Source organism: Macaca thibetana, chromosome 2, assembly GCF_024542745.1.
Source record: "Macaca thibetana thibetana isolate TM-01 chromosome 2, ASM2454274v1, whole genome shotgun sequence".
Classification (NCBI taxonomy): domain Eukaryota; kingdom Metazoa; phylum Chordata; class Mammalia; order Primates; family Cercopithecidae; genus Macaca; species Macaca thibetana.
The window spans coordinates 12,491,114-12,516,988 of record NC_065579.1 but is presented as its reverse complement, the minus strand read 5'-3'; the positions used below and the strand labels follow the sequence as shown (position 1 = coordinate 12,516,988).

At 34.2% G+C, this 25,875-nt stretch overlaps 1 protein-coding gene across 49 annotated transcripts in view; it reads left to right on the top strand.

The window, feature by feature from the left end:
• ARPP21 (cAMP regulated phosphoprotein 21) overlaps positions 1–25,875 on the top strand; it is a 156,861-nt gene that overhangs the window by 45,538 nt on the left and 85,448 nt on the right. For all 49 annotated transcript variants that reach the window (XM_050776942.1, XM_050776774.1, XM_050777092.1 and 46 more), the window contains 6 exons: positions 473–562; positions 4,492–4,636; positions 6,055–6,133; positions 6,814–6,873; positions 7,585–7,725; positions 24,030–24,138. In XM_050776942.1, the coding sequence (XP_050632899.1) occupies positions 473–562; positions 4,492–4,636; positions 6,055–6,133; positions 6,814–6,873; positions 7,585–7,725; positions 24,030–24,138 (624 nt within the window). The remainder of the gene's footprint in view (positions 1–472; positions 563–4,491; positions 4,637–6,054; positions 6,134–6,813; positions 6,874–7,584; positions 7,726–24,029; positions 24,139–25,875) is intronic.

The following is a 25,875-nucleotide window of genomic DNA, read 5'->3' as shown; positions in this document are numbered from 1 at the left end:
ATTTTAAATAAAATTTAGAGTAGATGTTTTATTCTCACTACTTGATTTCTGCCTTGAAGTAAACAGATACTGCTGTTTAGTACATACTCTTCATCCTTTTAACTATCTTCTCAGTCAAATCTCCTGCAAACTTAGTTTTAGTAGAAATTAATTTTGTCATTTTTTCCTCCTGATATTTTCAGGAAATGGCAGCAATTCATTCTTCATATGTTCCCAATGTGACGCACACAATTTACTAAAAGTATTTTTTTAATTTATCTGTTCACATTCCTCTTTACTTCCATCCCCATCAATATAGAGGTATGATGCTTAGAGCCAGTGTAGACAGTACTGATCGGGAGACTTGAAGTTTGGTTTTAAAAATCTCATTTGGGGAAGTCATGTAAATGTGGAGATGATTTGGCAGTATGAGAATGTTTCCTGTTTGTTTCCTTTATTTTCCTTTCCTTCCCTTTTCTTTCCCCCCTCCTAGTCAGGAGCAGGAAAAGGTAAACTGACTCGCAGTCTTGCTGTCTGTGAGGAATCTTCTGCCAGACCAGGAGGTGAAAGTCTTCAGGATCAGGTATATCCCCTTGTCATTATCATTAATTGCATGAACGGGATCCACCTTTGTGTGCATGGCTCTTAATTTGGTGTTAAACAGTGTTTTGGGGGAGAAAAATATAATTGAAGAAAATAATTCATTTTTTGGCTTCATCCCTTGCTTATTCAACATTCTAAAATAGTTTAATGGTTTGTCACAGAGTATTACATTTGTTTTTTTCCAGACTCTCTGAAAACTGCAAATGGAAAGGAATTCAAAAGAATTTAGATTAAAAGTTAAATAAAAAGTAGGCACAGTAGTGCTGAATTTCCTCAAAGGCTCTCTTTTGATAAGGCTGAACCAAATATAATCCCAAGTATCCTCTCTCCTTCCTTGTTGGAGATGTCTTACCTCTCAGCTCCCCAAAATGCACTTGCCTATAAGAAATACAATTGTTGGTTCATATGAAACTTAGGAAATAGTGAATAAGGTGCATTGAACTTTGGAGAAATACTTTTATGGCCTTTGGTGGAGATTTCTCAATACTGCAAAAGTTGTCCAGAAATGAATCTGAGCTGATGGTGACTTTAATATTATTAATCTATCACTGCATATTTTTACCCTTATTTTTGCTCCTTACAGCAAGATTAGTAGGTTATAAAAATTTAAATTTCAACAAAATTATTTCGTGACAAAATGGGAAACTTCACATCATACTTATTTTTGTTTGCCTTTTAGGCATCATATTAGCTTTTATAAAAAATGGTCTTGCTGCTGAAATTGTACTTATTTTATCAGAGGCTGGGAGCAGTCAAGACAAAAGTAAAATGGTTTACCTGAGCCCAGGGGAGGGAAAAATCGATTAAGATATCATTATTTTTGTTTGGTTTGGTTTTGCTTTTTTCTTTTTACTTTAATTGAAATACTCTGAATTCCCCTCATGGAAACAGAGAGCATTGAGAGCACTTTCTTTAAAAGGACCAAAAATAAATTCCTAATAGATTTTGTCCTAAGAATGTGTGTGTTTTTTTTTTCTAGCATCATTTTCTCAACACGCCACTCATGTCATAAGGCATGGACAGGCTATCTTTCAGTGGCCATTACTGTGTTTCGTACACATGCTTTATTTTACTTGGGCTCTGAGAAACGTGTGGCTTTCTTTCAGCATTTTATTTGTGCTTCTATTTTTAATGGAGATTGAAAAGGGAGAATAATGTGAATATCATGGCTTATATTATTAAATGTTGATTGATGGCTTGTAATGTACCGCTCACAATATATGTTAACTCTGCAGAATGACAGACCCTGTAAGAAGTAATGCCCCAGTTGTCCCCCACTCCTAATGCCAGGCAGAGAAGGACAGCCTTTATAGACTTAATCTGCTTTTTGTCCCATTTGAAAAGGTACCAGGAGGAAATTTTTTAAGGGATCATCTGTATCATAGTGCCCACTCTGGACCTAAGTCTAGTGTCTCCATACAATTGGTGCAGAGAAATAAGGTGTAAATGGTGCTTTGTTCCTGCTGGTTCCAAGCTCAGAAACCAAGACTAGCTTTGTAGGAGAGAATGAGAGCCTGCACGCTTCTCTTTGGATTGGCTGAGGAGTGGTGGGAGCAGGGGGCTGATAGAAAACATCCAGACACACACATATAAGCAAGTGGCCGTGCTACCTTTTTAGAGAATAAAGAAACAGACTTTTGAGTTTATATGCAATGCCTTCATTAGGTACCACCGGCACTTACAAAATGTGCGGACTGAATCCCAGAGAACACTGGCAGAAGTATACAGTGTATGGATTGTATCGCTTCCCCAATGTTTGTAAATCCACAGTATTTGGAAAACTGCCTTCATTTTCCAGTGTGGGAAAAACTCTTGCTACCTGTATTACTTGATCTCAGACCCATATCTGATGGTTCAGTCTGTCCTTAAGTTAAAGGAATTTTGCTTTTCTAATGTTATACTATTTACCTATCAGTGTATTACTGCAACTTGAATCACTCTTTTACTGTTGTTGGATATAAACTTATCCTGTACCAATGTATTTATTAACACTTGTATTTTATTATTGAGCATATCAATAAAAATATTAAAAAATAACAGATTGTTTTTTACCAACTCTATAGCACTTTTGTGTGTTCTTTCAACACCGTAACGTATATGCATAGAAAAGATAATTTTTTTCCTGAGTATAGTATTTGTCAACACATGGCATCAATTTGTACATTTTTTTATGGTGGATATTCTTTAGCCTCTGCTCATGCATTTATAATATATGTCCAACCCTCTATAATTTTAGATTCATACATACAGAGGCTGGATGTTTCAGTCAGTTTTGAAGAAGCGATGAGATCACCTTCATGGCCTGGGAGCCCTTAGTTTCCCTTGAAGATTAACTGTCAAACTGAATCTTCCCCACCCCAGCCATGTCTTCTGGACCAGAAATGTCCCAGTGATTTCTTTAGCAAGTAGAAGCAAATCCTATTCCTAGAACCTGCCTGAACCTTTGCATATGAAGACATTTCTGTCCCAAACTGCAATAAATGACTCTATAATCAAATTACACTCGATTTTTACAAAGTTTATATATTTACATCCCCAGGGAAAACATGTTGAAGTTGGAAAACTCAGCTAAGATATCTATGATGAAAGTATGTTTTATTTCATCATTTATATTGTGTGACTTTATAAGCATAGTGAAACAGGGAGTTCACAATGGAGCCCCTTCCAAAAAAGAATCTTAGCTTCGGAGAACTTTTCTTTATGTTTGTTAGATTGGCTAGGTTTACTGAGAACCATTAAGAATCCCAAATTATGAGGGTACAAGCATCAATTTAGTCACATGTCATGTGAGCATTAGTTTAATTTTCAGTGAGAGACGTTATTAGTCATTGGGATTTTTTTTTCCTACATCATAAATTTTAATGTCACTAGTGGAAGAAAGCTTTGCCATCAAATGATCTCTTACATAAGAATAAGTGGGCTTAACTTTGGTTAATTTGTCATAGTTTTAATCATAGCATAGGTTTTTCATAAAACTGAAAAACATGATTTGGCTCATTCTTCTTCAAAACGGTGAACGTACTATCAATCAAATGGCTGATACATGTGAGTTATGCAAAATAATCTATTTTCAGTGCAAAATAGATAAGAATAAAAATGGATCCAGTCCCAATGCTATAAATGGTCAATCTTATATCAAACATCATTTCAAGAGAATATTATATTTTGGAAAGGACTAACTGATGCTAAAATAAAATAATATTAAATATATATTATTTATGAAAAATATGATTTTACTTCCTACCTTTTCTAAAAGGCAATGCTTATTGTAACTATACATTATAATGATTTATTAATGGTATTTATAAACAATTATAATAAGTTTATGCCTAGAATTCCTGCAATTATGTAGTCTGCTTTTCATTGTAGTAGAAATCATTGTTGACCTGGGTCTAGAATCGAGTTTTTATTGCAAATTTGGTAATAGAGGCTTTCTTTATGTCTGTTCTATTTGTAATTATGATTCCTAGTATATGTCTGTCTTTGTGCCAATTTCCCCTTATAAGGAATTATAGAATAGAACTACAGAGTCCTTCTTTTTTTTTTTTTTTTTAAATACAATGGCTGTGATGCGAGCTTACCAATAAAGAAATTTTTTCTAGGTGTTTAAAAATAAACCCGTAGAAAAAAAATAAGTATTGTGATCTACAGGAATTCATCTTGGTTAAGGTTAATATTCATGAGGCAAAGTTTTAGTACTAGATGTTCCTTATGACCTCCCATTGACTCCTGAAGATTAAGTCATTTTAAAGGGCAATTAATTTTCTGACAGGTTTAATTTTTACCATTTAAGAAAAAAAATCTGCACCTGGTTTTCATTTTTCTATACTTCATAACCTCTATGCAAAATGGGAGCCAGACAGAGATTATTAAACCTGGCCCTAAATTATTATATTTTTTCCCCAACAGGAATCAATTCATTTACAGCTTTCCAGTTTTTCCAGCCTGCAAGAGGAGGATAAATCTAGGAAAGATGACTCTGAAAGAGAAAAAGAAAAGGATAAAAACAAAGATAAAACCTCTGAAAAACCCAAGATCAGAATGTTATCAAAAGGTGAATGTGAAAATGTTTCCTTAACTTACTCAATTTGGGCACACACGTAATCACAGAACATATTCTAGATTTCAAATGCATATTCACCTCCCACCAAACCCTGCATATAATTCTATATGTGTACGTATCTGTGTGTGTGTAAAAAATGTGAACTTGATTTTCTTTCTGTTTATAGTGTCATTACTTGTGTTGCTAGACAGGTTATTTTTAGGATCACATATTTCTTTGGATTCGCATTTTAATCTTCTGTTTTCAGTGACAAGCTTGTACAAGGAATAAATATAAATCTGCCCTAAATTTAGGTCTCTTGGATCGATTAACTTGGATTGGTGAACAGTAATGATACCCAGTTTGATACTCTCATGTTTATCTTAAAAGGCAGAGAGTGGATTAGCAATTCTCAGTTCATAAGTGATATGGTCCCCAAAGTACAGATGTATACGTCAGTGTAATACATGATTCACATTTTATCTGGCACAGAATTTAGTCTCTGCACGCATCTACTATCACATAATGTTTATTTAAGAAATACACACTTCTACTTCAATACCAAATCACTGTCCAAAAAAGTCATACCTTTACAAACTGAAAACCTACAATCCAAACGGTCCAAATTTTTGCCATACCATTGTACAAAAACAAAACTAAGTTGAAATGAAGATTACCATGAGTAAACAGTCTTGCCGTAGACTTAAACAAACAAACAAACAAACTGGGCAGCTGGGAAATAATAGAACATCTGGTCAACTGAGGAATGACAACCGCCTCTAACAGTTATGTGTTCTATAACCATACATCTACTTATAATTGTTTTATCTGCTGAGGAATATCTAAAATTCAAGGTGTATATGACAGTCAAGAAGTTCAGGTTTCTAAAACAGTTTTAGAAATTAAGCTTTCGACAGCATTAGGGTATGTAAAAGTCTTGGGAATATTTAGTGTCCTGTATTTTGTACTGATTAATAGGTAGTCTCATTAGAGAACATTCTTTTTTTTTTTTTTTTTTTTTCACTTTCTTTAAGAGAAAAAGGGTTCCATGGGATCTCAAATCTTGAGAGCTCTCTCTTAGGTAGGAGTTCTGTCATGTGGGGTTTGTGCCCTTGCAATTTACAATGCAGGATGAACACATGATATTTGACTCCACCTCTCCCCCATACCCAGACTGTGCCCACTTCCCCTTGTATGACTTTTGGATCTTCCCATAGTCAGGATTTATTTGGGTGTTTTCAATCCCTGAATCTAATTTTCATCCTGATGTTATATTGCCAGGTTGCTAGTTTTGAAACATGTATTTTTATACCAACAGCTTTACCTAAAATTTATCTGAGCAGGGGGGAAGCAGGATAGGTTGGGGAAACCTTTTCCACCCCACCTTTCCACCATAATTCCCGACAACTCTGTCCTGCTATTTGTTTCAGATTGCAGCCAAGAATACACGGATTCTACAGGCATAGACTTACACGAGTTTCTGATTAACACATTAAAGAATAATTCCAGGTAAATTATTAAATAAGCCTCTTATTTTTAGAAGGATCAAATAGAATATTACAATCAAAGTTATTAATCCAACACTTCTAAGAAAGCCATTGTAAAATGCAGATACCTTCCCTGATGTCTTAAACTATGTCCTGCATTTTTTTTCTGCTAATGGTTTGCATGTTTACTTTTTATGGAGAGTCTTAGTAACTGGGTAGTTACCCAATTAATAAATTATAGTTTAACAGTTCTGCTTTTGGGATCACAAAGAGATACTGGCTGGGGGAAAAATAGTGAATAAAAATTATTGTTGTCAAATAAGCCAATTATGTTTTAATGCAGCTGTGTATTCATTTACAGTCAATAGTTGGCCTTTGATTTGTTCCAGTTTCCTATTTACTTGAAATATACTACTTATTTGATGTGTTTTTTGATCCTAGTACTTTGCATGTCATAATTAACATTAAGACTACAAAATTTAGATATTTCAATATACTTCACAAAGGAATACTCTTAAATAATGAAATAATTTGTAATGAATGAAATGAAATAATATGTAAATGGTCAGCATATTCCAAAGAAGAATTAGGTATAAGTTTGTAGCAGCATACATTAATCTTTTCCATACATTTAATGAATTCTTTAGGTTTTTGGAAGTCGGACATACATAAAACCTTTTACATTTAACATTTATTTTGCAGGGACAGGATGATACTTTTGAAAATGGAGCAGGAAATTATCGATTTCATTGCTGACAACAAGTATGTTAAACTGCAATGCTGGTTAATTTGATGATGTATCCTAGTTTGGTACTGGAGTTAAATTATCCACTCTGGAAAGACTTAGGGATAGATAAAACATTGTTTAATATGTTCCTTGATTTGTTAAATGGAGACATTATTGGAGTTAGGAACTATATGCTGATGAGAATTGTTGCTTGGACCATGTGTGCTTCTGCTTGTTAAATTCCTGACAAAATGGCTATAAACAGTGGGCCGCTGATTACCATAGAGTAGCTGTAACAAGAAGAGACCCTTTTCATTTTTATTATAGTTTTTTAATGGGCTCCAGCTGGCTGCAGTCAGTTATGCCTGAAAATAATTGTGCTGCTTCAGTGTAAACCGTGTAATGACACATCTCCATATAGACATCTGCAATCACGTATTATGTCACATCGTTCGTCCTGTGATAAGGTATCATGGACTAAAATGCAATACTGTCCAACAGACATGACATTCTATTTGGCAAGAGAAATGTGCAACAATGAAACAAAGATGCTTATTATAGCATAGTCAATAAATCTGTAATAAGTAGAAATTTTTTCTGGAAATTAGGACATTAAGTGATGCCAGAAATGCAATAGGCTTAGTGGTTTAGATGGAAGAGAGAGAGTTTTGTGTGTATACTTGTAAAATGTACTATGGGCAAAAAATGAAAATGCTGATTCCACTTTTTCTTGAATTATATTCCAGTAATCATTATAAAAAGTTCCCTCAGATGTCATCGTATCAGAGGATGCTTGTCCATCGAGTGGCAGCTTATTTTGGATTGGATCACAATGTGGATCAAACAGGAAAATCTGTTATCATCAACAAGACCAGCAGCACCAGAATGTAAGCCCCATCACTGTACTTATTTAGCGTTTTCTTTTTCTCCTATGGATTCATTTATAAGATCACAGTATAAAATTCATAGTACATGACATTTAAAATGTGCAATGTTATTTATCTCTTGCTCTTATCAGAAGTAGTGTGGCATTTATCTGTAGACGATTATCTGAGAACCAAGAAAGTTTATAAAATTCAGAAAATAAAGTGGATTTATTTCCTGCTCTTTTACATAGTTCCTGAAACATAATTCTCTTTCTTCCATCAGTACTCTGTGAAATTACAAACAAAGCTGTGAAAAATTTTATGTCAAAATATAACTTAAATTAAAAACAACAGATATTTTTAAATGACCATGACATACACAGAATAATTGTTATTTTCTTTCTTCTTTCTTCTGCTTTTTAGACATCTATCTAACCTAGAGGCAGAAGTCCTGCCTCTAAAACCCAATTCTACTTACTAGTTGTGTGACTTGGAGCAAGTCATTTAACATCTGCCGTCTCCATTTTTTTACCTGTAAAATGAGAGTTTTGAGCTACATGAAACATCTAAGACTTAGTTCTAAAAAGAGAATGACAAGTTTTTTTCCCTTTAAAGTAATTGTTTGTTTTTATCGTAATACCTATTCATTGTTTCTTTGAGTCACCAGAAGCATAATAACATGAGTAGTCATTTGCTTTGAAGCTTGGAGCTGTTTTTCTTGAACCTATATATCTGTTGAGTACAGTACAAGCCACTTCTATAACAAAAGGCATGTTAAACTAAAAAAATGGCCCACAGAAAGCATCCATTTTTATAATTTTCTTTTTTCACAATGTGCTTGGTAAACTGTAAATTGCGTGCTCTTTAGGAATGTTAGTGAAGGGAGCTTTCGTGTCAAGCAGAGTATCATGGTTACAATACTCTATATTTTCTGCTCACCAGAGTTTGGGACAAGTGGGGATGGAGATGAGGCTCTTTCTCAATTCAAGCATCAGTTTGTGCTCAGCAGAGGTCAGGGGAAAGTCATAGTGAAGAGAGCACAAACTGGGTGATCTGGGACCAAGCATGGCTATTATTATTATCTCAGGGACAGTGAGCACTCCACTTCTGTGGGCTTCAAATTACTTATATATCTGCAGGATAGTTTGAACGGAATCATGTTTAAGGGTCCTTGAAGTTTCAGAACCATTCAGTCCTGTAGTTGCATTCTACTGTGTTAGCAAAACACATTTTAAAAATTTATCAGCTTCCTATTTTACCTGATTGTTTACACATGTGCCTCATATTTGACTGGTAGTAAAAATTAAAGATAACGTTTAAAATCCTTTATATCTTCCCTCTCCATCAAATACTCTTTGCTGTTGTTATAGTTGTGTTGTTGTTTCTTATTCTTCATTTTTTTAATAGCTTTTAGATATCATAATGCAGGGACATGCTGATTGCAAAATAGAAAAGCAGTTGGCTACTTCCTTGTGATTTTTTTTCTTCTTCTTTGTCTATAAGGTCATAGCAAACATGGAAAACTCCATAGGTCAAGTATATTAAATATGATACAGTTTCAACTGGTGGATAGTAGATTTATTTTTAATTCACACCAATTTTGCAATCACATAGTCATAAATACTAGTCCACATATTTTAGACATGTTCCCTTGGAGAATGGCTTTGAGAAAATTAAGCATTATATCAAGACTCCTGGTCAACTTTGAGTGCTGGTTCTAAACCTGATCTGCCCAGTATGGTAGCCAAATATGGCTATTTACATTTCGATTCACATTTATTAAATTTATATAAAATTTAAACTTTAAAATTCAGTTCCTCTATCAGGTGAGCCATATTTCAAGCAGCTATTGGATAGAGCAGATGTGGAACACTGATATGATTTTAGAACTTTCTATTGATCAGCTCTTTTTAAATCTTTGTGTTTCCTGCAAGTTCCAAATGCCACTGGAGAGCATAATTTCTCCTTTAAAACTTTTATTTTCTAGGTAGTAGGTATCATATTACTAGAATTTTTCACTTCTGGAAGAGTGCCAGTTTTGTTTTTTTTTTAATGGCCATTTAAAAATAGACTCTATAGGTTTACACCTTTAGGAAGAGTTAGAAGTAAGTGTGTGCAGAGACACCCTCTTGAAGGTACAGTTGCTACAACAGGAAGACCAGGACTCAGCCTCTGGCTAACTCCTTACTCTTATACACCACCATTTAGACACCCCTTCATGAGTCAAAGCAAATCATGCCTAAATAAAAAAGGCAAGTAACTGTATGTCATGGACTTTTAAGGTATTTACTGAAGTATTGAGCTCAACAATGTTCAATTCATAGCTGTCAAGTTCTACTGTTCTATTCTAACTACACTGACCATCCTCTATTTGAGTGGCTCTTGAGGGATGGTGGTGGCTCATCCTCTATTTGAGTAGTTCTTGAGGCGGGGGTGGATAACTGATGTATTTTAGCACACGGAAAAAGAGGATGAATTAAATTTCTGTATCCAAATAGGAACAAATCACAGTTTTCAGAACCTGAGTCATTGTCATCAATTTTAGTGAAAAGAAGTGTTGTTTTGTGGAAAATTATGTTCGATTTTAAAAGTCTGTTGCCATGCTCTTTGGTGTTGAAGTTCAAAATGGGACATTATACCCAAAACATTCTATTCAAGTTCTAGGTGTCTTGGTTTTTTGGTTTTGTGAAAAATTTCAGAATTGTCTTATCAGGGCAATCAACATGTGTTGGTCAGGAGAACCATATTAATTTCAAACTATTTCTGGATTGAAATGTCTTCATTTATTTAAAGGAGAGAATACTGAGATGAGAGTTCCATGTGAGTTTTGTGTTTGGGGAATACTTTCTCAATGTCTAGAGTTTTAATGCTACTCCAATGTAAACACATGAAATGCATATTTTAATGACACTGTAGCCTGAGAGAAATGCAGAAAAATGTGGATTGAGGGTATTTTTGTTTACTAAAAGGTAGAGGGAAAAAAAAACTTCCTTTTATATTTTTCTTCTTTAGTGACACTTCAATACTACTCTGACGTTTTTCTTCTTCAGTGACACTTCAATACTACCCTGACATTGATGTTTAAATAATTGTAACTATTTCAGCTCCTTATTGGTTAGAATTTATTTCCCAGAATTCTGATTTTCTAGGTAATAGGCAGTTGAAGTAACTATAGAACGTGACTTGAGAAGGTTAGGTTTTTCATGGAGAAGAAAGAATTTCACATGAAGTTCAAAATATTAAGATCATAACAATATACTCTGTGAGGATTACATATGTGTGTGTACTGCACTGACTTCTAGTATTTTCAATAATATACCCAGATATAATCTATCTGCTCTTTTATGATGAAAAAACTTATCTCAGGATATACTTCTGTTTGTTAAATATCATCCCTTACTTATACTAACATTGCCTACTGCTTATTCATTTCACCACTTTACGTCTTGTAATAATATACGTTACATGAGGTAAATGTATATTATTACATTTAATACAAAAAAACCTTTACAATATAATAATTAAAACTTCATTTTACAGAAGAAGAAAATTAGGCACAAACTGGGTTTTAGTTTGGGGCTTACAGAGAAGCAATGGTTAGCATGACTGGGACCTAAACCAATGTGTCTAATATCAAAAAGATGTTTTTAAATAATCTTATTCTCTTAAAACAAAAATACCCAGAAAATATTGAGCAGAGTCCTCAAGAAGAGTCCCTGGATTGGTTGAAAATTGTAATCTTTTTAAGTCCTTTGTTGTCTGATAGAAAACAGTGATTGATAGATAAGATATTTTTGAAGATTAACTCAGTGGTATCATTAAGTAACGGAATCTCCCTACAACTTGATAGGTCTTGCTAGATTTGCTGTGCTTATTACTGCCACAAGATGTGATTTTTTGAAGGAATTCATATATATATTAATTATATCTAAATATATATTTAGATATGCATAATATGATATATATTTATGTAATATATAATATATAAAGTTTAAATAAATATGAAGTTTAAATAAATATAAAAATTTAAGCTTTACTCCATTTCACGCTTTTATTCTAAGAATGAAAAAGCTACATTTATTAATTATGTTCGTAAGGGGGTGAACCTATTTATTTTGTTATTACAAAATTACTGCCACAGCAATCTGATTGTTCAACTCCATGGATTTGTGCCACATCTACAAGAGCATTAGGTGCAGTGAGAAGCAATGAGACAAGATGGAAAGATAGTTGAAGTAAAGTCAACTGTCTATAGAGATTTTACATTAATACATTCCAGGTTTCTGTAAATCATACCTGATAAGAGCAGAGATGTTATGTTTTTGCAGTCATATAATATACACAGACAAAACTTTCCAGATACTGAAAACACTTCCAGCAACTACAACTCACCAACAACAGACTTCAGTGTCGGTGATCACACAAAAAATTACGAGATAGGATTCTTGTCCTCAAACGTTTTACGCTATGGTTATAGATGGAGGAAGAACTTCAGAATCTCAGTCTTCTTAAAACTTGAAACATGTAGTGCAACTCTTTGTAGATCCAAAGTAGACACGTAACAGATATCTAGAGAATCGCTCCATAATTGAAGGAACACTGTATCAAATATCCAGCAGAACGTATATAGCAGATTCACTGGGGGCTACCTGCCCATCCATTTCATGGTTCAAATAGACATTTAGGAAGACTTTTAGAAAGGGTAAGACTTAAACAAACATCATGAGGAGGGGGATACATGGCAAACTGGAGTATGGGCTATAAACGAACATGAGATAATAATATCTACATTTTTGGAGCATTTACTAAGAGCTGGGCATTTTGTTGAGACGGTTGTATTAGGTTCTCACAGCCACCTAATGAAAAGGATTTTTTAAAATTATTTTTCTAACTTTACTGAAGAAATACGTACCGAAGGAAAGTTAGTGAATTGTCTAAAGTCACACTGCTGCACAGTGGCAACAGGATGCTAATTCAGGATATTTGGCCTCAAATCCAGGAGACTTTAAAATAATGCTGTACTGGCTGGAGGCAAATATGGAGGCAATGATATTGTCAATGACAGTGGAAGGCTACATAAGATTGAATAGAATCTTGAAGGCGGGCAGCTCTTAGAGCTTTAGAACATGAGACTTGATGTGCATAACATGATACTTTCGAAAGGCAGGTCTGGTATTGACTAATGGGATATATTCAAGAGGAAATGACCAAGATTATAAAGACTTGGGTGAGTGCTGCTGTCACCAAGGCATGAGGCTGGAGTTAAGAATAACATTTATGAGAAGTAGGAAGTAATATTTGTGTTCATTTGGGAAACAGTTCAAGGTGGTACTGTCACCTAAGCAAACTGATGCACTTTAGAGAATTAGTAAAGGAAGTCACCTTTCCTCCACAGCACTGCATTTTTGTTGTTGCTCAGAGCTAACCGGAGTAAGAACAGATTTGTGTATGTGACCAGTAGCCTCCAACCACACCTTTTGGTCTACAAATTGGGTCTTAACAGCTGGGACTCCTCTAACATATGGAGTCTCTGAGCTGAGAGGCCCTCCATGTTGTGTTCCTTCACCTTTAGTTAGTTCCTTCACCTTTAGTTAGTTCCTGTCTTCTATCTCATTGTAGATTGCCAGAAATATGTTTTGCCCTGACACTTTTTATTTTTTGATGGAATTTTTTGTCAGCTGTCAGGTTAGGTGATGATGATGAATGAGACCCTTGCTAGGGTGAAGGTATTAGGGTCCATGTTATTTTGATATTATAAATTATAATTGTAATATATTTACTCCACATATTGTTACATTTTTTTATATTTAGGATTTAGGCTAAAAATATGAATAGTGATCTTATCAAAATATTTTAAATGCCACAAATATATGTGTCTTTCTATGTAAGAAACTTTGCTCCTCTTTTTCTCTCACTTTCTGATCTTCAGTTTCTCTCTCTTTTACTCATTTTCTGTGTTTGGCACAAAGCAGTTTATTGTTGTTCTGTTAGATATATTTTTAACCTTCCTCTTCTTCATCCCAGAGAAAGGATGCACACTTAGGGTGTACCATTGGAGATTAGAAACCATCCTCTTGCACAAGTGTTTTCCAAAAAGCCAAGATCAGCCACAGGCAATGAGAATCCCATGTATATCTGAATGTTTTTGCATATGTCAGAGGAACTGTTTAACTCATCCCAGATAATTTTCATGTTAAAAGATTGTCATCTCTTGAACATTTTTTTCTTGTCTTTGACATCCACCCACTGTCATTGCCTCAAATCCCCTGCTCTGACAGTGCAGAGCAAAGAAAGGAAACAGCAAATCCACTGAAAGAGAGTGGATACAGGCCCTAGAAACTATGAAACAAAAATAGTGACCCAAAGGCATTGGTTTGAGGCTATACCTTAAGTGCCCAAGGACATAGCCAGTGATCCTGAGAAGTGTGAGCCTGGGTATTTTGCCTGGAGTGGTGAGTGGTGGGTAGTGACCATGGCAGTTCGTTTGTTGTATGTTCCAGAAAGGATGACTAACTGAGTTGGCTGTTTAGTAAATCATAAAAGCCATGAAACTCATTCTAGAACTGAATAAAGCTTCCCTATAGATAGAGCAATGGAGACCAATTGATTTTATTAAGAACCCCTGAAGTAATGGATAGTTATTACTACATCACCAAGAAGGATTGTGGGACTTTCCACTTTCTCAGTGGGTAGACCCAGACAACAGTGGATAAGAGTATGCCAAGGTCACAGAACGTCTACTGTGCTTAGTTTTCTGAAGAGGCTAAAGCTGAAAATGAGAACCCTTGGTGTTTGGCCCTTAAGCATTTCACTCCCTGCAGGTGATTACGTACATTTATAACAAAACAAAATAAAGCAAAACATGCTTTTCCTTCCATGTTTATTATATTTATCTTCCTTTGGCTGGGAATGTGCATGGCTCTGAATAAACTGAGCAGCATCCTGATGTGGATGCTCCCTTAATCATCCCTGAAGAAGACCAAGCATCAATTTATTTAAGTGCCTCTTAAAAATCTATGAGTGGTTGGTTGGCATCCTGTCATTTCTAAACATGGTAAATTTACTCTGCAGTTTTTACAGGAATGGCAGTGAAAAATCATCTGACTAGTTGCCAAAGATCGGAAAACCTAAGAATCACATTGTTCTCAGGAAAACTATGAAACTATTTGCTGAGCAAGACGCTTCATTTTTTAATCTATACTCAGGCTCAAAATGAGACTTATTTGTTCACACTGGTCAAACTCCATGTCATTTTCTTCAAATATTATATTTTCTCCAAATTATTATTCTCAAATACCTCAGAGAATATAAGATTCTGTAGATGACATAGGTAAATACCAGAAATAAACCATAAGAAGGAACATAAGTTTGTGGTATTACTTTCCCTATTTGAAATTATTTATGGGCCTTTGTGTGTGAATGTATAATTAACTATTTTGGAAATGAAACATGTATATACATTCTATAACATAGTGTACTTCATATAACATTTTTATAGAGATTATCTGTGGAGTCATGATATGTTTAATAATTTTATTTATTTATTTATCTATTTTCCTCATGACATCCTAGGTAGATAAAGCTAAGCCATTTTACAGGAGAGAAAACTGAGATCCATCTCTGATCTTATCTAGTCAATTCACAGAAGACCAAGATCAAAATTCAGTGCTACTGTCACTCAGCCATGACTCCTGTCCTAAAGTTAGGGAAAGAGGAATTAGCATTAATAGGCTTAATACTCTCAAACAATGATGAAAAGTAAAGAGAAGTAAACCAAGCACTGTTCTTTAACTCGTACCTATTGATTCACTTATAAAAATTCAAATTTGCATTTTATTACCTTTAAAATTGAGCAGAGAACCAAATTAAACAACATCAGTACTAAGATAGATGACAAAACCATGATGCCAAAAAAAAAAAAAAAGTCTCCAGAATCACCAGACACACTGGATTCATAATTGCCTTGGCATACTTAGAAGTGACACAAAACTCTGTTTCATGTTCTTAAATTATGTCAGATGAAAATCATTTCTCAAGTGTTCAGTACTGTGCTTTGAACATAAGAAGTATAGGCTATAGCACATGTTAATTCTTTTCATGGTTTATTTGAGGAGCCATGACAATTTTGATCAAAACTGTGTGTGTGTATGTGTGTGAATACAATAGTGTGTAACTACAAGAGTGTCTGTGTGTGTAAATACATATTGTGTATCATACAGTTTAGAAGTAGAAAGTTCATCATATACATACCTACTGCATATAGTATTGTCCTAAATGTATAATAGTTTTGGAAGAATCAAGATTATTGTGACTCAATTTCCTCAATCTGCATCTTTGCTTGCTATAGGCAGCAGAATTATGCCCAGTACCTGAGGGTTTCCTTGTTTCTTATAAATCCTCCTGTAGGGCTGACAGTCATTTTTGCACTTATAGTTTTGGAAGTCTTAGAGAATACTTGTAGGTGAGAGTCTGGTTATGTAGAATGAATATTATAATAATAATAATAATAATATGTTTTAATGTTCAGTACAACTCTTCAAACAATAAATTGGAATCTATCAAGAGCAGAGCACATTTATGTAACACATTTTATCCCACAACCTGACTTCTTCCAATGTACAGTCCTTCAGGTACCACAGAATTCGCAGAGGAGCTTAGCCTTTAACTTCCCAATCTTTACTTCCCGCCTTCTGGACTTCAAGCCAGGAAAATGAAAAATATATACATATAGCTTTTATTTACACGTACCAAAAATATTTGGCAATTCCCTATCAAGTAAACTACACTAGTAACTGTGCCTTCACTGGGATTGAAATACTGTATTTGCATATGGGCTTCAATGGAATACTTTTTTATACAACATCACAACATATAAACGAAAAGCCTTTTGTCTCAAAACAACAACAATAACAACAACAATTATATTGAACAGTTTCCAAAGAAAACATCACTTTCAGAAAAATATGACTACCATATTTGGAAAAACACAGATCAATCCATTATTTGAGTATTATAATACAGATTATATTAATCCTACTTAAGGTTAACGCTAAGGAAAATTTTGAATCAATAATCATTGTTTTGCCTTTAGATTTTTTCTACCCAAAAAAATATGAACAGTGTAACAATAGTTTATAAAATTCATTAAGTGCTTTACCAGTGCCTAGCACTGGGCTTGGTAGCTTACTTGCATTATTGTGCATCTATGTAATCCTCCCAAGCAAGTTAAGTGTTATATTTTCTATTTTTTTTACAAGAAACCAAACAACAGTGCTCTCCCTCCGGGAGGTTAAGTATGTTGTGAAAAGTCGCACAGTAAGCTGCAGAGCTGAACAGACATAACCGTTTTTAGGCTTGCTTCTCAGTGTTATGTCTGTATTCTTAAAACTATTTGAGTTATTGAAACTATTGCTATTTCAAATACAGTATGCTAGTTCATGTCCATTTCATATAAAGAAATTAGGTTATGTATTCAAATTCAATGATTGTTTTCAGGGAGTGGAACTTTGAGCCATTGTATGTGTTAATGCTACTATCATTCAGTGTTATTATAGCACTGAAATGGAAGGGTGGAGAATTTAAAGAAAAAAAGAAAGGTACACCAATAATCTAGCCCTGACTTTATTCAGTTTATTACCACTGATAAGAAAAGCCTGAGATTAGAAAACTTGCAAGAAATTAGTACCCTGGAGCCGAAGAAGAAATCACTCATCGTCAATTCAGTGTTGGAAGTGAATTCAGCATGCAAAGTGTTCTGCTCTTCTGTCAAAGTAGCACCAGAGAGAAGTACATGATCAAATATATTGAACCAAATATCACATTTGTAGATTAACATTAGATTATTTGTTTATCGGTTTACCTAGAAGATACCACTGGAGTTTTTGAAAATTTTATTTTATTTTTTTATTATATTTTAAGTTCTAGGGTACATGTCTAGGGGTGGAGGGCTGGGGGAGGAAGAGCATTAGGAAAAATACCTAATATAAATGATGAGTTGATGGGTGCAGCAAGCCAACATGGCACATGTATACCTATGTAACAAACCTGCATGCTGTGTACATGTACCCTAGAGTTTTTGAAAATTTAAGGAGCCTAAAATTGTCCTAGACTAATCCTAAATCTTTATCATGATTGAGATTGATGATGAATCAATCAATGGTTGCTATTTGGTGGAATCATCAATTTTAGGCTAATCCAAAACATTTCAAGTTTTACATAGTGGCCTAACAATCTGTAAAATGATCCCCATGTAAAACTTGAAATGTTTGATAAGTTCAAGAACCTAGGCATATATTTGATGTTATCCTCATATTTTAAAACATATGTGCACAGCATTTCATAGATAATTCATATAAGATCATCCACATATCATTTAGAAGAATTGGCATTCTATAAAGTAATTTTTCTATTGTAGACATAATTTTTCGTTTGTGGAAATTCTAAATGTATAGGTAAATTTGAAGAAATAAGTCTGTTTTGCTAAGCTAAGTATATCTGATGTGTGTGACTCTTATGTGCTGTTGCCAACACCATGCTCAATATAGATAATCAAGCTCACAAACCTAGTATATAATATACCAGGTCTTAATTGCATGTGATTACTTTCCCTTTTTAAAACTTCACGTTTTCCCCTTTTTTTCTTATCCTTATAATCTTTTTCTATAATATCATTATTTAGTCTTCTCCTATAGATAAGAAAAAAGAGATCTTCAGAGTGGACAGTGTTATTTAGTTATTATCCTTATATTATCATTAGTAAATGGATGTTTTTATATATACAGATCAAAAAGGACATAGCAATAAAAAGAGTGAGTGGCAGGGTAGGAGTGGTTTACATATTCTAGAAGGCCTTAGAAGCAGGAAGCGTAATTAAATCTGGTATTTTTGGCCGGGCGCTGTGGCTCACTCCTGTAATCCCAGCACTTTGGGAGGCCGAGGTGGGAGGATCACGAGGTCGGAAGATCGAGACCATCCTGGTCAACACGGTGAAACCCCGTCTCTACTAAAAATACAAAAAATTAGCCGGGCGCGGTGGCGGGCACCTGTAGTCCCAGCTACTGAGGAGGCTGAGGCGGGAGAATGGCGTGAACCCGGGAGGCGGAGCTTGCAGTGAGCCGAGATTGCGCCACTGCACTCCAGCCTGGGCGACAGGGCGAGACTCCGTCTCAGAAAAAAAAAAAAAAAATCTGGTATTTTTAAAAGTAGCAGTGCAGTGGAACAATTGAGAATTGGTTTGACAAAACAAAATATCTAATGCCTATTTTAGGTGATTGTAATAATATGTGCTATGAAAGAATATTTTCTAAATATCCAAAGTATGTGAATATTTTAATTATCTATTATCCAGTAATTGGGTGCAAACCACTACTAAGTTTTTGAATTGTTTTTCTATCTTTTTAAGCTAATAATTTTCATCATTTTGTTGTTATAAAATAATTATTATTTTCATAATCACAAGTATATAAAAGGTTTAAAGTAAAATGTCCTGTTATCCCACCATGAGACATACTTACTCCTAGCATTATTATTCTTATATATTATAGTTTCAACATAAATATGATCAAATCATATCTACATTTTTAATTGCTTTTCTGTGTTACTCAATATTATTGGATATAATTTTATAGAGTCACATATCATACATTACATACCTTAAAGTGCTTACCTAATCTACTATAGATTTTCGCTATTTTGCTGTTGTGAATGATAGAACTCTGCATTCATTTATTATTTTCTTTGGATTCATTATTTAAAATGGAACCACTTTGTCAAAACAAAATATTTAAAAATGTTTGAGTCTCCAAATCCACATAGCCAAATTGTTTGCCAGAGCAGAGGTGCCAGTGTAAGACATGTCTTACAAATGCATGTTGTTTTCAAATGTTGTGCTTAATGTTGTTGTTCGTGAAAAGTCTTATGTTAAAGGAGAGTTAAAGAGTTGGTTTGCATGCCTCTGCTTATATATACAGTACGCTATAGAAGCAGAGAAGAATAAAATGAATTTTCCAAGGGTGTTACAAAATTTGGAACAAGAGTTTGAAAGATGCTAATAAAGAACATTGGCTACTTAGCACTGCCCATATTAAGTTTATAAGGTATAGTAGTCTCATTTAAAAGAAAACAAAGTGGTATGAAATGACAAACTGATAATGCAAATTGTGAGATACACTTATTTAAAAAGAAGAGCATAAGACTTTCCTATTTTCAATAAAATACATCCAAAATGTACATATTTTAATTGAAAATGTTTGAAATATTAAGGGAACAGTGTCATTAGATTTCTCTAATTTGTTTGATTATTAAAATGCTTTTGATAGGTGTCTTACACCATAAACATATTTTATACTGTTGCGCATAGAAACTTTTATTTGTTGAGATATGCATGCATACTGATAACCACCTTTCAGTTACTCAGGGTGAAATTCAAGACTTCTCTCTATGACTCTACATATTCAGTAGAATTAAATTCTTCATTTATATTTGGAAAATAAGGGAAGGATTAAGGTTAACTATTTGGAAGAAAAGTAATAAATCCAGTCTTAAGAACCTGGCAGTAAGGTAAATTATTAAAATACTTCAAGATAAGAAAGATTAAAAACAATAATAATAATAGGTACTCATCTATTTCAGGCTTCGAGGGGAAAAAAAACTAAAATTGGAAATGAATGACTAGAAGACAAGAGTTTGATTATCTTCACTCAGCCACACTGTTTCTCAATTCATGAACTATGCCTAATTAAGGGACAATGAATAATTAATTCTGACTTTTCAAAGGTTTCGTTGGGGTTGCCAAGAAATTGACCAGAAATGCCAGTGCTAGTCACTACACATGAACAATAAGTTTCACAGTAGTTTTGTGCTACAAATTGTGGAAAAACATATTTTACCTTCAGAAGAAGAAAGTATTTTTCACCTAGAATGAGCATTACATTTATTTTCCATGCTTTTTTGATGATAATATAGAGAAAGATAGAAATAATACCATATGTACTAAAATCTACCAGAAAAAGAAGTTAGGCATGAATGATGCAGGGCTGTAAAATATATAGTAAAGTCTAGTCATCATTGATTTGATAAATACCACAACCTTTTGCAGTTTTGAGAATGTTTTCATCTAATTACATTCACATATTAATACATTAAAAGTTACCCATTACCATTTTAAATAAAGGTCTACAATACATTGTTTTAGTTCTATTCATTTTATTGCTTAGAAATAATATTGCTATGGTGGTAAATTAACTGTGAAAGGGAGTTGAGTTTTCAAAGCTATAATATAATGGTACATTACCAGTAATTTTTAGTCTAATCACTTGCAATACTTCAGGTATATGCCTCAGTTTGCATGAGTTTAAACTGCAAATTTGCTCTTTAGTGCTATAATCATAAACAATTCTCTATCAAATCAACCTAGAAAAATTTTATTAGATTCACTTGATTTTTTAAGCAAAATTCTAATAGTTACTCTATGATCATTCAATATTTCTGGAAAAATATAAAAGGATTAATAATTTGAACTATTACATTCCAGTATTTGAAAAAATCCTAAGGTGTTTGAAATGCAGTTATTAAGGATGCATCTTGCATAATTTGTGTCAGTGGGAAATATTTTTGCTCTAAATAATATTTACATTATTAATTAGAATAAGCCTTTTGATTACTTTTTAGTTATGTTGTAGATGCATTTTTTCTAAATATATAAGAAACAAATAAATGACTACCACAAAGAAATGGAAATGATATTTTTAAAATAATGTTTAAATAGCTGTTTTAAAGTTACAATGACACTTGAAACTGAGAAGTTCCCAAACTAGAAAAGCCAAAATTTTCATTTTCACTTCCATGTCATCCCAAGAGACACTCTCTGATTTAAAACAAACAAAAACATTTGTTTTTGTAACATGATTAATTTTGGTCAATATAAATAGAAACATAAATCTAATTTTTAAAGATCTTACTAATGTTCTAAATTTGAATGTATACTCCTACTAACCAAATTCTCTTCTGATGTATAATTATAGGATTTAAAATTTTATATCTTATTAAGTGACTTTTTTGTCTGTCCCTGAATTATAGTGATTTATGAATAGCTGTGGTAAATGTTCATTTGTTTATACATTGGTTAATTTATTTATTCAGCCAAATGCCTCTCAGGTACCAGGCATGGTTCTAGGCACTAAGACTTAAGTATTTAAAAAAGACAAGGTCTGTACTGAGATGAAACTTAAATTCTAATTCTGGTTAGTATGCTGAAATCTCACTTTAATGCTTTTCAACCTCAATAAGTCAATCTATAACAAATTCACTTTATGCTCATGAATCAGAAAGTTCACATTCTGAGATCATTTTATTTGTAAATGGAAAATTACAGACTATTATAAACAAATACAAACAAAATTTCTGTAAATTTAGAAGTTAGTAAATCATTTCACTTAGCTGGAGTTTATCAGATTACAGAGCTTAGGGATATTAGAAGACACCAAAATAGTATTGATACAATCAACATCTGTATTTAAGTCAGCATCCTAATTTCACTTGCTATGGAAAAAAAATGTGTAACAACATATAAGTATTGGTTGAAAATGTTGGAATGCTTTAAAAAAATCTAGAGAATTGCTAGTGTTTACAGGGAACTGCAAGTCTACACTGTAATATCTTTACAGTGTAATAAGAAATTGAAGTGTCTTGTGACTATGCTACACTGAAACATGTTTAATTTATCTACTGTAAATGGCCTTTTCATTGTAAAGTACAAGTTTACTTCTCTAGAATAGTAATTTCAATATGTCGTATTAGCACTTTCAGGTTTTTGGTTACATTTTAAGTTTGGTGGAAAACATTTACATTGAAAACTAGGATAATTTGTTGGAGGATTTTGGTTCTTTATTTTTGGGTTTGAGGGTCTTCAGCCCACTGTGTACAATACAGAGGAACAAAACTGAGTCTCTGGAAGGATGTGACCAGGCTGTGTGATGCCTGTGGCTTACTGGGCAAATGCATAAACGTGAAATCAAAAGAAGCATGGAGGGATGGTTTCCTTGTCTTTAAAAGAGGCAAAATATATTTGCTTCTGCACCGAACTTTTATTGTAAGGATTGAATAAGATATTGACACCATGTTCCAAAAATTATACTCAGTTTACAAAACTCTTAACGGATACTATTCCAGTTTTTTGCTATTGTCTGCTCATCAATATTATTACAATTTATGTACACATATTTAAGGAAAGAAAGAATGCTTCTCATCAAGATTTGAATTATACATTTAAACTTCTTTATTTTCGAAGTGCTATTTGCTTATTTTGGAGCTAGGAGTAAATGATAAGTTTCTCTTAATTACTGGTCACTCACATTACACAACAGACTCTGTGAGTGGCTTCCTAATGACTCAAAGCATAATGAACCCAGCAGGGACAGAAAACCTTCTAGGCTTCAGAAGTAATACATCAGATATGACAGAGACCCTTTAATGAGAGTCATAAATTTTAACTGTCTAAATCAGAAGCAAATGTTTTAGCACTTCCTCTGTGGATGAACCCAAGTCCAGATCATGCACTGAGTTCTGTGGTCTGCAATGACAACTATGGGAAATTAACAAGGAAATGGAGCCCTTTCCTTTAATAATACCAAATGATTAAGAGGACCTAAAAAAATCAATTGACTAATCAATAGTGTGTAACTGCTTGAAGCATTTTCCCCATGCTAATCAGCCATTAAGTTGTTTAAACTAAATACCTCCAGTTTCTCCAATTACTGAACTGATTTACAAGACATGGTCAAGGGTGTCAGAGTCTACTGGAGTCAGATTCCAGAGCGTTTGTTATTGGAGGAGACAGACAATAGTTTTTAAGTGATCCTCTCTCGCTGTACGGTCCAAAGACTCTTAAAAGGGAAGGTGTGATAGAAGATATTCTGTCGGTTTCCAGACATTGGTGAATTAATGTGTTACTGTCAAGTTCTAAACATGTATATTTGTTTGAGAATATGGTCAGGAAGTTATTTGAATTCAGGAATAATAGAAGTCAAAATAACTAAAGAAAACATCTATACAATATATACAGGAAGGCCTTTAAATTTTTTTCTCAATTTCAGCCATGATGAGCAGCATGTAGCAAACAAGACCCCAAATTCAAAACAACAAAAAGTATTCTAACAACCTGTGAAGTGACATATCATTACCTACCTGTATATTGCCAGCAACTCTAATATCAAAACCACTTGTGAACTTTTAAGTTAAATGACACTGTGGGGGAAGAACAACACTAAGAAATAACTTTAAACAAGGGGGAAAAACTCTTTTATTGATATGTTTTACTTTGCTGGCAGACCAGAGCAAAGGTTTTGTGAACATTTAAAAGATGAAAAAGGTGAAGAATCCCAGAAGCGGTTTATCTTGAAGCGAGATAACTCTAGTATTGATAAAGAAGACAATCAGGTTGGTTCTCAAGTTTGAGAGTGGCTGACATTGTTGTTTTTGAAGGTGGGCTGACTGATGTTCTTGTCGTCCCTCTGTTGTCCCTGCCTTCCCTCCGATCCTCCCCTGCCTCTGATACCACTGTCCTATCTCCAACCTCCTTCTCCTCCTTGCCTCCCCCTTTGGCATTCAATGGGTAGCAAAAAAAAAAAAAAAAAAAAAAAAAAAAAAATGTCCTGGTTGCTTTAGCAATGGCTCTGTGTTGGGCTGCATGGGTGGTGCTTGGCGCAGTTTCTGCTGCATGTCTGGGGGGGTCGGGATGCCACAGGCTCCGAGCTGTGGAGTAAAGCTTTGTCAGTCGCATTTCCAGATGTCTGTGTAACTATGGCAGTCGTTCCACTCCCTACAGCTTTGTCCTTCAGTTGTGCACAAATTGAGCTGGATTATCAATACGGACCGATGATCAACCGGTGTAGCTGTAAAGAACAAACCTTGTTATGGTGAGGACAGGTGGATTTTGCAACTATCCTAAAATAAGTCTTCACAGAAAAGAATTGAGTTCATGTTTTAGTCTTTTATCCCCTCTCCTTCCCATGTTTTATGGTCCATGTAAATTGTCTGCTTGTTTTGCATGAAGTGTAGCAGAACTTTATCCTCGTGTATTTTGCTTGTGACAAAACATTATGTTGTTCTAGAGTAGCCTTATTTGTGGTACCTGGACAGGAGTAAAGAGGCTTTACTAAATCTCTTCTTTAGATGGGGGCTGTGGGATCCAGGGTGACTAGAAGAAAGCTAAGTAAATGGCAAAAAAAAAAAAAAAAAAAAAAAAATCCCACAAATTTTTAAATGATAATAACAATAGAAAGTCATATAAATGCCATTACAATTATACTTTGTGTCTCTGACAATCAAAATAGATTTTTTTGAAAATGACTTTGCTTTAGAATTTTTAAAGGTAAGACAATGTGCATCTCAAGTTACCATTTTAATCACTCTCAGTGAGTCATTCAGCCAGTATGTGCATCTCTGACGCACTTTTTGAAAACTTGTTCATCATTTGTATCTCGTTTCCTCCCACTACCACCAAGCTCCACCATGGCTCCTGTTGACTATGAAACACGTGCCTGTGTCATGTTTAGTGGGTGTCTGTTGAATGGATGGATGGATGTGGTTAGTGCAGAGCAGTTTGTGAGGAATGGAAAGAATAGATGGAAGGAGACTTAAGATTCAGGAAGTAGTTCAGAAAATAGGAGAAAGAACAGTCCTCATGCTGGGTTCTTTGAAGCATTACTTTAGAGTTCTTGGTATTGACTCTTGTCAACAAACAGGTTTTTAAATTTTAGCCTGTAAACCTGGGGTCATTCATTCTATGCTAAATGCAATTCGTAGGATCAGTCACTGAATGAATAACACAAAATAGAAGGTGAAGTGATAGTGTCCACATCTTCCTTTCTCTTCATTACTTTCTTAGCTCACTTGCTTTTTCTCCAGTCCCCAAGCTTTCAAAATGATTTCTTCCCTCAGCCACTTTGAACTAGCCACTTCCTCTTTTTTCACCGGCATTCTGCCTCCTTCTGAGGTGTCAGCACCACACAGGTAAGCAAGAGAGACAGAGTCCATCAGTGATGAGCCACCATGTATGTGAATTGGCTGAATACCTGAGGCACAGTGAGGTGAACTCATTTTGGAAACACCTGTGCTATTGCATCCAGCGAGGAACCAACCAGCAGCAGCAAACACCTCTCACTACTGCATGGC